Source organism: Paramormyrops kingsleyae, chromosome 6 (assembly GCF_048594095.1).
Source record: "Paramormyrops kingsleyae isolate MSU_618 chromosome 6, PKINGS_0.4, whole genome shotgun sequence".
NCBI lineage: Eukaryota > Metazoa > Chordata > Actinopteri > Osteoglossiformes > Mormyridae > Paramormyrops > Paramormyrops kingsleyae.
The window spans coordinates 2,263,646-2,276,302 of record NC_132802.1 but is presented as its reverse complement, the minus strand read 5'-3'; the positions used below and the strand labels follow the sequence as shown (position 1 = coordinate 2,276,302).

General features: G+C 50.6%; 1 protein-coding gene across 1 annotated transcript in view; it reads left to right on the top strand.

Annotated features, from left to right (window-relative positions):
• The window catches only part of mtor (mechanistic target of rapamycin kinase), a 72,824-nt gene that overhangs the window by 2,149 nt on the left and 58,018 nt on the right, over positions 1-12,657 (top strand). The window contains exons 5-20 of the mRNA XM_072713367.1: positions 339-539; positions 1,352-1,486; positions 1,979-2,254; positions 2,921-3,029; positions 3,368-3,551; positions 4,101-4,229; positions 4,446-4,690; positions 4,955-5,170; positions 5,257-5,462; positions 5,658-5,780; positions 5,879-5,962; positions 6,906-6,998; positions 7,805-7,939; positions 9,026-9,155; positions 11,537-11,787; positions 12,110-12,196. Coding sequence (XP_072569468.1) covers positions 339-539; positions 1,352-1,486; positions 1,979-2,254; positions 2,921-3,029; positions 3,368-3,551; positions 4,101-4,229; positions 4,446-4,690; positions 4,955-5,170; positions 5,257-5,462; positions 5,658-5,780; positions 5,879-5,962; positions 6,906-6,998; positions 7,805-7,939; positions 9,026-9,155; positions 11,537-11,787; positions 12,110-12,196 — 2,604 coding nt within the window. The remainder of the gene's footprint in view (positions 1-338; positions 540-1,351; positions 1,487-1,978; positions 2,255-2,920; positions 3,030-3,367; positions 3,552-4,100; positions 4,230-4,445; positions 4,691-4,954; positions 5,171-5,256; positions 5,463-5,657; positions 5,781-5,878; positions 5,963-6,905; positions 6,999-7,804; positions 7,940-9,025; positions 9,156-11,536; positions 11,788-12,109; positions 12,197-12,657) is intronic.

Genomic DNA, 12,657 nt, shown 5'->3' with positions numbered 1-12,657 from the left:
TGAAACATCGAAGTGGGATGGATCGTGCGGTGATGACAGCCTGACTGCTGGGGGTAATTGTGGCACAGGGATTAGAGTAAGAGAGAAAGCCTGGATGGATTAAACAATAACTGTGGTGAGGAATGAAAACAATATTCAACTGTTTCAGTGTTAGCACAGGGGTTGGTCAGGCTTTGGAAAGGGATGCACCTGATTGGAGGATCTGGGCACCTGTGTGTGCCAAACAGCAGTCGGTCATTGCTGAGGCAGGCTTAAGTTCTAGTGATGGAATGTGGGGCTTGGAATCGATACATGTCTGTGCATCGATGACGAGCGCTCTGCTGTGTTTGTCGTCTCAGGTGCTGGTGCTGCGGGAGCTGGCGGTCAGCGCGCCCACGTTCTTCTTCCAGCAGGTGCAGCCATTTTTTGACAACGTGTTCTATGCAGTGTGGGACTCCAAGCAGGCCATCCGTGAGGGCGCCGTGTCTGCGCTCAGGGCCTGCCTCATCCTCACCACACAGAGGGAGACCAAGGAGATGCAGAAGCCGCAGTGGTACAAGGTATATGCAGAGACACACGGAGGGGCGGGCTCATGCCCGGCCTCTCTCTGAGTTTGACTTTGATTGGCTGATTTTTCTCCTGAATGAAACATCGTTTGAACACTGTGTGTTTTTAGACTAGCCTGTATGTTTCTGCTTTCACTTTTCATTTGTGGAACCTTGCCCTTATTGATGTGTTATGATACGCTGCGTGTGGCTCCGGGGGGTAGGATTCAGATCCTCTGGTCGGCAGAATGATGTCTCTTGAGCACGGCCCTTAACCCCAATCGCTACAGGGACTGGCCCTGCTTTCTCAGTTGTTTATCACTCAGGAGTAAATTGACGATTTGACTTTAGGCTCCCATGACAGTCTTGACTTGTGTCTTTTTCTGATGGTATGCACAGTGAACTCTTCTCTCAGTGATCCCTGTAAATGTTGTCTAAGACAGCTGGTGTCATTCTGAAAGTCTGTAGTGGGTGAAAATGGGAAGAGAGCAAGCAGCTTGGTAGCTAACATTACCTTCTGCAGCTTGCTTGTCAGACCAGAGAGGGTCTCCGGTGAGGCAGGGGGTAATAATGATGATGATGATGATAATAATATCGTTGCTTTTTTCTGTCTTTGTTATTTCTTGTATGTTTATTTTCTTTCCCTTTTTAAATGTCTGTAAAGCACTTTGTAAACCATGTTAAAACGGTGCCCTCCCATGACAATGGCTTTGATGGCCTTGTGGAGCTCATGGTTTAACCTTTGCAGCTGGGTATTTGGTGAATCAGGTACTCCGCTTGCTTCCACCATCTTGCAAGCTTTAAGCATCTGAACCTCTGTCTCTTAGCAAACCTTCGAGGAGGCCGAGAAGGGCTTTGATGAGACACTGTCCAAGGAGAAGGGCATGAACCGTGACGACCGCGTTCACGGCGCCCTGCTGATCCTCAATGAGCTGGTGCGGATCAGCAGCATGGAGGGCGAGGTGAGAGTCTGTGGTCATCGGCTGGCTCGTGGAGCTGCTGTGAGGGCGGTGCCGCCGGCCGCTTGGGGGGTCGTGAGGGCCGCACCGGCCGGCCGCTTGGGGGGTGTCGCTGGTAAGGTGTGCTTCACAACCAGTAAGGTCGCCAGTCTGATCAGATAGCATTATTTAATACTTTTGCTACCTTAGTTAGGCACTGTCTTCCTCCAGTATTATTTGTATGGAACCTAGTAGGCAGTAGTTTGAGCATCTGTTAGGTTCCTTTAGGCCTGGTTGTGTAGTGTTACCATAGGAGCCATATATCATAATCAGTTAATTCATGTTGTGTAACTGTTTTAATTTATAGAGCAGGATGATTAACCAGACTAATTTCGCAGTATAAATATTTTGCTTGTTATGACCTTAGGAAACTGAATCACTTCCTTTCCAGATTCTTAGCCTGAACCGCTGCATCACCTGTTGTCTGCTTTTGAAACTTTTTTTTCTGTGATGTAGCGCATGCGTGAGGAGATGGAGGAAATTACCCAGCAGCAGCTGGTGCACGACCGGTACTGCAAAGAGCTGATGGGCTTCGGCACCAAGCCCCGGCACATCACTCCCTTCACCAGCTTCCAGTCGGTGCAGTCGCCGCAGTCTAACGCGCTGCTGGGGTTACTGGGATACGCCACACCGCAGGGGTTCCTGGGCTTTGGAGCCGCCCCCGCCCCCTCTAAGAGCACGCTGGTGGAGAGTCGCTACTGCCGGGAGCTGATGGAGGAGCGCTTCGACCAGGTGGGGGCGCCCCCCTTCCCAGCTCCCAGCAGCATTGGGATTGTGGTTCTGACCCCCACTGAATGACAGTCATCCACCAACATCCTTCTTACCTAGAATTTAATGATCATTGTTGACACACCGCAACGAAATGTGTCCTCTGCACTTAACCCATGTGACATCGTGACGCAGCAGGGGGCAGCTAATTCAGCGCCCGGGGAGCAGTGGTGCCTTGCTGGTCGGGTATTCGAACCCGCAATCTTTCAAATACTTATGCACTTCCCTAACCATTAAACCACCACTAGCCAACGAGTAGCGTTTCATACTTGCATCCAAGGTCCTGTAGGAGCCTCAAAATGTATTGAGTTGTCTGAAGCAGATGTGGAGGTTAGCAGACTTTTTTGACCATGTGTGCGATATGAGGCTAGAGCCACAATAAGCGGATTGCGGTGCCACTAGAGAGCTTTAGCTAAATGTGTGTGACATCGTATCTTATGTTGGGCTTGGTGATATGACCTTAAATCAATATCACAATTGGTTGAACATTTTACCTCAATTATGATTAATGAACAATTATTTTGGTTTTTTTTTTGTTTGTTTTTCTGCCCTCGTATGTTCAAGCCTCTTCTTTGATTTCGGTCCTGTGATGTTACGGCAGCCTTCAAATGTTCTATGTTTGTTTCATAGGTGTGTCGCTGGGTGCTGAAGTACAGAACCAGCAAGAACCCTCTCATCCAGATGAGCATACTGAACCTGCTGCCTCGCCTTGCTGCCTTCCAGCCGCACACCTTCACCGGTCAGAGACCGTCTCCTTCTCACGCGCAAACACAGATGCACACAGATTAACTACCTGTATCTTTGTGGGGACTCCCCATTCATTTCTATGGGCGTAACGGTAATCCCAACATGATGACCTTAACCCTACCCAACCCTATCCTTAGCCATAAGTGACCAGACAAAATACAAGACTTTTGGCATTTTTAGTTCATTGATTGCATTCACAGATTTTCATAAAATTTATTTTCCCCTTGTGGGGACTGAAAAAATGTCCCCATATGGTCCAGATAGGTCCCCACAATGTAATTGTGTCCCGGTGTGGATCTGCAGGGTGACCTCAGTGTCTGTCCCTTCTAGACCAGTACCTGTCGGACACCATGAGCCACCTGCTGGGCTGCCTGAGGAAGGAGAAGGAGCGCACGGCCGGCTTCCAGGCCCTGGGCCTGCTGCTGGTGGCTGTGCGCACCGACATCCAGCCCTACCTCTCCAAGATCCTGGAGATCATCAAGGCGGCCCTGCCGCCCAAGGACTTCGCGCATAAGTGTGTCTCCCCATTTACCCCCCTGTACTGTCTGCGTGCCTGTCTGCGTGTGTGTGTGTCTGTCTGCATGTGTGAGTCTGTTTGCGTGTCTGTCTGCGTATTTGTGTGTGTGTGTGTCTGTCTGCGTATTTGTGTGTGTGTCTGCATGCCTGTCTGCGTGTCTGTGCGTATTTGTGTGTGTGTCTGTGTGTGTCTGTCTGTGTGTCTGTCTGCGTATTTGTGTGTGTGTGTGTCTGTCTGCGTGTCTGTCTGCGTATTTGTGTGTGTGTCTGTCTGCGTGCGTGTGTGTGTGTCTGTCTGCGTGTCTGTCTGCGTATTTGTGTGTGTGTCTGCGTGCCTGTCTGCGTGCGTGCGTGCGTGCGTGCGTGTGTGTGTGTCTGTCTGCATGTGTGAGTCTGTCTGCGTGCCTGTGTCTGTGTGTCTGTGTCTGCCTGCGTGTTGCTCCCTAGCCCCTTAAGGCATGCCCCCTCAGCTCTCAGGCCCTCCCAGCCTGCGGGGGCCCGTGTTGCCCCGCCTATCTGCTGCTTTCACACAGATGTCCCCCCACAGGCGGCAGAAGACCATGCAGGTGGATGCCACGGTGTTCACATGCATCAGCATGCTGTCGCGCGCCATGGGGCCCAGCATCCAGCAGGACGTCAAAGAGCTGCTGGAACCCATGCTGGCGGTGGGGCTCAGGTGTGTGCTCCCCCCCACCATCAGCGTCGTCAGTGTGACCCAGTCCTTCTGGGGTGTCTCTGTCGGTCGTTCTCCTCTCATAGCTCTGGAGAGGAGAGACAGGTTCAAAATAGGAGATTTTGAGTGCTAGTGTGCCGATATCTGGTGACTCTGATTTCGATATGTGAATGTGCTGGGAGGGTGTTTAACGGCGCCTCCTGCTGGCCATGCCCGCAGCCCCGCCCTGACGGCCGTGCTCTACGACCTGAGCCGCCAGATCCCTCAGCTGAAGAAGGACATCCAGGACGGGCTGCTGAAGATGCTGTCCCTGGTGCTGATGCACAAGCCGCTGCGGCACCCGGGCATGCCCAAGGGCCTGGCACACCAGCTGGCCTCGCCCAGCCTCACCAACATCCCTGAGGCCAGCGACGTGGGCAGCATCACACTGGCCCTCCGCACACTGGGCAGCTTCGAGTTCGAAGGTGAGGGGCGGGGTACGGGCCGGGGGCAGGAACGCTCACTCTGCTTACACACGGCATCTGTTGTGTTGCACTGGCCTGAGCTTCTGCCGTCTTGCACATTTGATTTCCTCTGCTGCCCCCTGGAGGACGGGCTCCCCCTTTGGGTCTGGTTAGGGTTAGGGCTTCCTCTGCTGCCCCCTGGAGGGCAGTCTGCTGTGATCTGCCCTAAAAGCAGTGTAAACCATTGTAAACCCCCGCTCCCCCCCCCCCCCCCCCCCCCCCCAGGGCACTCCCTGACGCAGTTTGTACGTCACTGCGCCGATCACTTCCTGAGCAGCGAGCACAAGGAGGTGCGGATCGAGGCGGCGCGGACCTGCTCCCGCCTCCTCACGCCCTCCGTGCACCTGCTGGGTAACCATGGCCACGTGGTGAGCCAGACGGCCGTGCAGGTGGTGGCTGACGTGCTCAGCAAGCTGCTGGTCGTGGGCATCACTGACCCAGGTGAGACTGGCACAGCCCCGATGGCCGCCGGCGACGACGGTAGCAGCCGCCCTCATGGTCCCTTTGTGCGTCCCCCCGCCACCCAGACCCCGATATCCGCTACTGCGTGCTGGCCTCACTGGACGAGCGCTTCGACGCCCACCTGGCCCAGGCGGAGAACCTGCAGGCGCTGTTTGTGGCCCTCAACGACGAGGTGTTTGAGATCCGCGAGCTGGCCATCTGCACCATCGGCCGGCTCAGCAGCATGAACCCGGCATTCGTCATGCCCTTCCTGCGCAAGATGCTCATCCAGGTGCCTGGAGCGCGTACCCGGGCTCTGTCTGCTGGGGCGGCGACATTTCTGAGTTTGCCACCAGATGGCAGCATAATACTCTGTGTTTAAGCTTCTTTGGTATGTCTTGTGTGCTTCAGTGCTGCTGGTGTCCTGCAGTTGATTATCAGCATATGATAAACATTAAAATAATTCTAAGGTATTATTGCCCCTTAGATCCTTACTGAACTGGAGCACAGCGGTGTGGGTAGGAACAAAGAGCAGAGCGCCCGCATGCTAGGCCACCTGGTATCCAATGCCCCCCGCCTTATACGGCCCTACATGGAGCCCATCCTGAAGGTACGTCTCCACCCCCCACTGCACATGGGACCTCTCACAAGCATGTCACCTCACTCCTCTTCAATTCCTTTCTTTGCTGCTTCCCCCTCTTGCTGCAGGCCCTCATCTTGAAGCTGAAAGACCCAGATCCCAACCCAGGGGTGGTGATCAGTGTCCTGGCCACCATCGGAGAGCTGGCCCAGGTGGGGCTGCGCTGGGAGCCTCGTGGTCTCATTCCCGACCCACTGAATGTTGATTTGTGCCGCGGAAGCTGTTTGAGTCTGCAAGGTGGAGCCATCGGAGGGGTTTCTCAATACCAAGAACATAAAGACTGTACTTGTGGTCTTGGCAAGAATGAACTAGGGGTGCAGTGAATTACGGGATTGTTCACATTCGGCAAGAATGCAACCGATGTGTCCTTGATATTTCGGACGGGGTTATAACAACATTGGGATTTTTACCGTCCTCTGTACTTCTGTTCTTGAGTATTGGAATGGTTCTTCAGCAACAGGTACACGAGAACACAAAGACAGTCAAGCACACGTTTTGAGAAACACCCCGACCGTTCCTTGTTTTGAATGTCTGAGGCCAGTGTTTGTGTTCTAGACCTCTGTTCTCTGTGCTTAGGCACTAGTCTGTAAAACTTGTCACCCCCCCTCGCTGTGCTACCCATTGGAACTTTTACTTAATTCGGGTTCAAATGCTGCCTTTAGTTTATCCGTATGTATGATGTCATCTCGTGTTACGTGGGCTTTAGTGTCAGTTGCTAAGTAGAGCTTGACAGTCTTTTTATATGAGGCGGTCTCCTTACTGTCCAACTGCGTGTCAGCGTGCCGTCGCTGGCACATTAACTGGATGGTTTTCCGAAAGATGGCACTTCCCCTGGGCTTCCCAGCCTGGCCACTACCGTGTCTCTGCACAGGTGAGCTACCGTAAGGTGGCCACTAGGGGACGACGTAGGGCTGGCAGTATGCCGGACCTGAGCTGGAGAGCAGGCAGGCTAAGTGCAGAAGCTGCTCATGGACGGGTATAGGGAGAAGCAGGCCAGCTGGTGGGATGGAGACCAGAGCCTCTGAGTGTACGCTTCTGTGCTGAGAGATGCTGATGTCTTCTCATGCTCTGCTTGTGTGTGTGTGTGTGTCTCAGGTTAGTGGACTTGAGATGAGGAAGTGGATGGATGAGCTGTTCCCCATCATCATGGACATGCTGCAGGACTCCTCTTCACTGGCGAAGAGACAGGTACACCTCGCTCTCCTGACTGGGATCAGGAGAGTCTTAAAACCGTCATCCTTGGTTCCTGTAGGTGATTCTGGTGACACATTCTCTGCCCCCAACTCTTAGCCTACCTGCTAATGTACTTATGGTGAGGAAAAGGAAATTAATTTTGTAATGGAGAGTAATGCTGTAAATTTTATTAATTTAATTAATCAGTTGTATGTGGTGACCTTAGGGTTTATTGGGTAATAAAGCAATATTCATTCTGAAATTTATGGTTGTCATTTAGTATGTTTTAGCATTATGAAGTGCTGGAGGGGTGAAAATTAAGGTTCCCTTGAGGGTCGATCTTTGTCCCTGAGGATGGTTTGGTAAATTTGCTTGTGGGATTGGTGCCGGTCATTCGCAGTCGGCCTGCACTTACGGCTGCCGGCCTGCACTGAGTCTTACTGCAGAAGATACCTGATGTTTCCCCCCAGCTGGAAACTGCTAAAAAGTTGCGTTCAGGGAATGTGGAAAACCTGGAGGGCAGTAACCTGTCATGCTGTAATCCCTGTCTTTCATCCAAAGTAAAGGTGCAGTGTGACTTTGATGTACAATATACCGTGGATGCCAAAAAGGCTTCATTTGAATCTGCACATACATCATGGTCTCCTCCTTGCCTGGGGTTTTATTTTCCTCCATGTTTTACTGATCGGCTGCCTCGTAAAGTCGTTTTGATTTAGCAGTTCTGTTTTGACAAAATCCAGAAGTGGCCCGGTCATCCAGTCCTTTGAAAAATGAAGCTTGTCACTGGATGCTGTATTGGGCTTCATCCTCCCATCCTGCAGGTAGCGCTGTGGACCCTTGGGCAGCAGGTGGCCAGCACTGGGTACGTAGTGGAACCGTACCGCAAGTACCCATCGCTACTGGAGGTGTTGCTCAACTTCCTCAAGACTGAGCAGAACCAGGGAATCAGAAGAGAGGTAAGCTGCCATCTTGGATTTCATAGCTACAATATCGCTTATGTAAGGGCTACGAATTGATAAGAAAAAAAAAAACTTATCGCAGTATTCTGTGATCACACCTGACAATAAAACTTACACAGAATACACACATGCAGTATGAAGAATTGGGTTAGGGGAGTGAGACTTCAAAACTTAGTAACTTACACCAAACAAAATGAATTAAATAGTAATACGTCATACCAGTGGTCAATAATGTAATTATATGCCTTTTAAATGAAAATAATAATAATAAAATAATAAATTTATATCATAAACATCTATGGGTCTTATGAGTCTAATGAGAATAGCCTAGTAACCGCTTCTTCCAAACACACTGAACTCCCTAACTAGTTGATTGCCAAGACTTGAGGGGCAATCGTATTAGATTCGTGGTGTGGTATCAAGCGTTGTAGCAGGACTCTGTGTGTGTGTGTGTGTGTGTGTGTGTGTATGTGTGACACACAGACACACAGTGCCAGTCAAAAGTTTGGACACACCCACCCATGGAAAGGTTTTCTTGTACCATTATCGACATTTTAGAATAATGACATCAAGACTATAAAAAAAAAAGCATTAATTTATGCACTGAATAAAAACATATTAAACTTGGCAGGGAGGCCGCTCTGGGGGCTGGGACTCAGAAGGTTGCCTGTTTAAATCGCTGGGTGGGCAGTGGGATCCCGTCATTAGGCCCCTAACCCTGGTGACTCATGGCACTGGCTGGCCCTACGGTCTCTTCTACACCAGTTCCTTGAGGTGGCCTCCTGGGATGGTTTCCCAGCTGTCCTGAAGGAGCTCCCATACATGTTCTGCTCTGCCCAAACTCCTCCAAACATCTCTACTGTGTTTAGGCCATGTGGCCAGGTCATGTGATGCAACACGCTATCATTTTGTAGGTGGCTTGGTGTGTCCAATCTTTTGACTGGTACTGGTATGTCCATAATGCATCTTGAAATATGCATAAAGCTCTTTGACGCCATCATGGTGTGACAAATTGCTTTAGAGTGGGGCTCTCCTCCCCCAGTCTGATAAGCAGCTTCCCCCCCCATCTTGCCCCATGACTAGGCTATCCGTGTGCTGGGTTTGCTGGGAGCTCTGGATCCTTACAAGCACAAGGTGAACATTGGCATGATTGACCAATCCCGGGATGCCTCTGCAGTCAGCCTTTCTGAGTCCAAGTCCAGCCAAGACTCTGGTGAGTGCCGAGTCTGTCCATCAGGTGTGGATTGCCCTGACATTAACATCGTTCCCCCTGTTTGTGTCCAAGACACGTTTACCCACCCCTGGGGGGGGGGGGGGGCGCTCCATGCAGGTTTAAACGGTAACATTGGAACCGTAGCTTCAAGGATTTGTTCATTGAGTACAAAGGTTAGATGGAACATCTCTTGATGGTTGCTATGAGTCATTTCTTCCAGGAATGTGCTATGTGAGGTGTTGGTGCACGTTCAAAACGCTACACGTGAGCAGATGCGCAGCAAATATTTTTACCTGTTCTCCTCATGGTCCCAGTTTTTTTTTGCCTTTCAGATCCACCAGCTTATGTGTTTCCTCATGTCTGGAATCATTTCTTGTTCGCAGATTGTATCATTACCAATGTGGATACAGAGCTGTTGCATTGCCCTGTGGGTCAGACTCTATTTGAGGTTATAATTCTATACCTTAAGGCTTTTTGCCATAGTGGATCTTTAGTCTGAAAGTCCTGCATAGGCATCTGTTAGTTTTCATTAAACCAGGCACAGAAATGTGGTTACAAATGAACAATGGGCAGCAAAGGCTTGAGCGGAGCCTGTTTGTGGATCGGTGGTTTAGCAGCCGTCTGAAATAGACACTCTCCTTAGACTGAGGTTTCAGGAACCTAAACACGGCCAGACTGCACAGCGCTTCAGCTTCCAGGCTTGTCAGTGTGGATTTGCGGTTACGCTGCCAGCAGGGAATCTTCTGTTCCTCTGAGCACCTGTTCTAGACTAATTGGCTATTTTAGTAAAATGTTAAGCTGCTGTAAGAGACTAGTGCATAAAGACTAGCTGTCTGTGTTGTGCTTCTCTCATGGTGCTCAGATTCTAGGCATCAGAGTAACAATTATGGCCGCCCTCTCTTGGGGCTCGAATATGTTCAGATGTGCGGTTTAGTGCTGTGAAAATAGTCAGCGTCTTACCGACCGATCAAGACTTATAACTCTTGACTGGTAACAGTTTACCTATGACTTTCTCAGCTGTGCTGATAGACAAACTCCTCGGCGGATTTTCAGGCTCTGATTCCTACCTGTGGTTCGCCGAAGCTGATGGGAACGGGCCTGGTGACTTGCATATACAAACTGTGAGGCCCCCGCAGGGCAGGACTTAATGCGTTTAGCAGCAGGGTGCTGTAAAAGCCTCGCGGGAAGTGGAGTGGCTTGCCGTGGGGGTGTGGGGACCTGGCCAGTCTGTCGGCATGCGGAGCGCTGCAGTCTGTGTCAGATCAGCTCTCTGCTGCTTAGCCGCCATTGCTCTTGATTGCACAAGTGTGTGTTTTTCTTTTTCATGTTTTCCCAGTGTTGTGTACCACTCTTTTTTTCTGTTCCTTAAATTGATGAATGATGAAACAAAGGGTTTGCAGGGAAAACTAGTTTTGACCGGTCAATTGCATGGGGTGACGAACAGAAGGAGCTTCTGCTGCCCCCTACTGACAGCATTCACTGCACCTCAATCCCCCAGGTCTCTGTAAGAAAGGATGGAACAGTTCTGGGAAAATTGGATGCAAATTAGGAAACGGGGGTTCTCTTCCATCCTGATCCGGGTAATTCCGGTTACCTGTGGTGAACATTGCTTTGCTTGGTTATGTAGGTTTTCGCTGATTGCTCAGTGATGGGTAACTTATTAAACAGTGTAAACTGAAAGGAGATTCCCAGCCCAGGCAATATATCTGTGAGAATTACATGAGGGATCGACATGCCCAGGCTACAGTCCTGTGACACACAGACACAGAACGTCAGGTTAAGGTGCGCATGCATACAGAGATGCAGAGAGATGCAGACACGCACACAGAACACACGGGTAGAGTGTGCGCGCTCACACACACACACACACACACTCATATACACACACACACACGTTTCTATTGGTCTTGTGGTGGTTGGCTGGCACATTTGCCACACATTCCTGGAGTCTTCAGCTGTACAGCTACTAATGATGATAATTCTAATAAGGCTTGTGTGTGTGTGTGTGTGTGTGTGTGTGTGTGTGTGTGTGTGTGTGTGTGTGTGTGTGTGTGTGTGCGCGTGTTCGTTCGCTCGCTCGCACGCACGGTCGGCAGCTCTCAAGCCCTGAGCACGTCGACCCCTGACATACCTGCAGTATATTTACATGACGTGACACCTGCACTGTCTGTGGATCTTGCATCTGACACTGCTTGAAGATGGGAAGGTTTATTATTTCTTTAGAGGGCATTTGCATCAGAGTCACTAATAATGCTGACAGTGGATATTGCTGATTTTCCTCTGAGGTGGTGGAAGGGTCTCCTTTGCCAGGTATGAGCTGAGTTTGGTTTCAGCGGCCATGTTGTTCTGAGTCAGCGTGGTACTTGTGTCTCCCCAACCAGCGGACTACAGCACCAGCGAGATGCTGGTGAACATGGGCAACCTGCCGCTGGACGAGTTCTACCCGGCCGTGGCCATCGTGACACTGATGCGGATCCTGCGGGACCCCTCACTCTCCAACCACCACACTATGGTGGTGCAGGCTGTCACCTTCATCTTCAAGTCCCTGGGCCTCAAGTGCGTGCAGTTCCTGCCCCAGGTCATGCCTACCTTCCTCAACGTCATCCGCGTGTGTGACGCCAACATTCGAGAGGTACAGCTCCGGTCACGCCACAGCTGACTTTCCGTCATCCGAAAAATGATCAGAGAGCGACTGCTTACCGATTTTAAGCCAGTGAAATTAAAACAGTGTTCAGTCTGCATCATTTAGCTAGTGACCACATTTGTTGTACACCCTCGTTTACAAAAGCCCTCTAATTGTATGTGCCTACTAATCTTTGATATTAATTTACCGTTTTTGTCAGTCCAGTATTATGCAGTGTTCAGATTGCGTGTGCTCAATTCAGTCTGGGTTTAGTGATCCTCGGTGCAGGTGATCCGGCCGTGTTGCTCATGCCTCATCTCTCTCCTGCCAGTTCTTGTTCCAGCAGCTGGGCATGCTGGTCTGCTTCGTGAAGATCCACATCCGCCCCTACATGGATGACATCTTCACCCTCATTAGAGTAAGTGCTCAGTGTCCTCTGGCACCCACTGGTTTCATCTGTACGCTTCTTATTTTCCAGTGGAATTTACAGTTCGTTTAGTTTTGTGTGAGCTGGATAATTAGCCTGATAAGTGGCACTCATCAAGCTGGAAGAGAAAATCCCGTGTGTGTGTGTGTGTGTGTGTGTGTGAGAAGCATGGCTTCTCTTTAGAGGGTTCTGTAGCAGATTTGGACTCCCTTCGCCCTGTGGATGCTCAGCAGCTACATTTTTCCCAACAACCCGCTAGATACTTTTCCTGATTTGAGGACGTCTGAATTAGATTTGAAGCTCCCTTTCACTACTGAATATCATAACTCCAAGATCCACCAAGAGCCCAATTTGGATGATGCCTATGCAGTGGTAGGACCCCACGTACCCCTGGGCAGCAATAACGTTCTGATCTGTGGAAGGAACGAACTAAAGCCCTGCGCTGATTTACA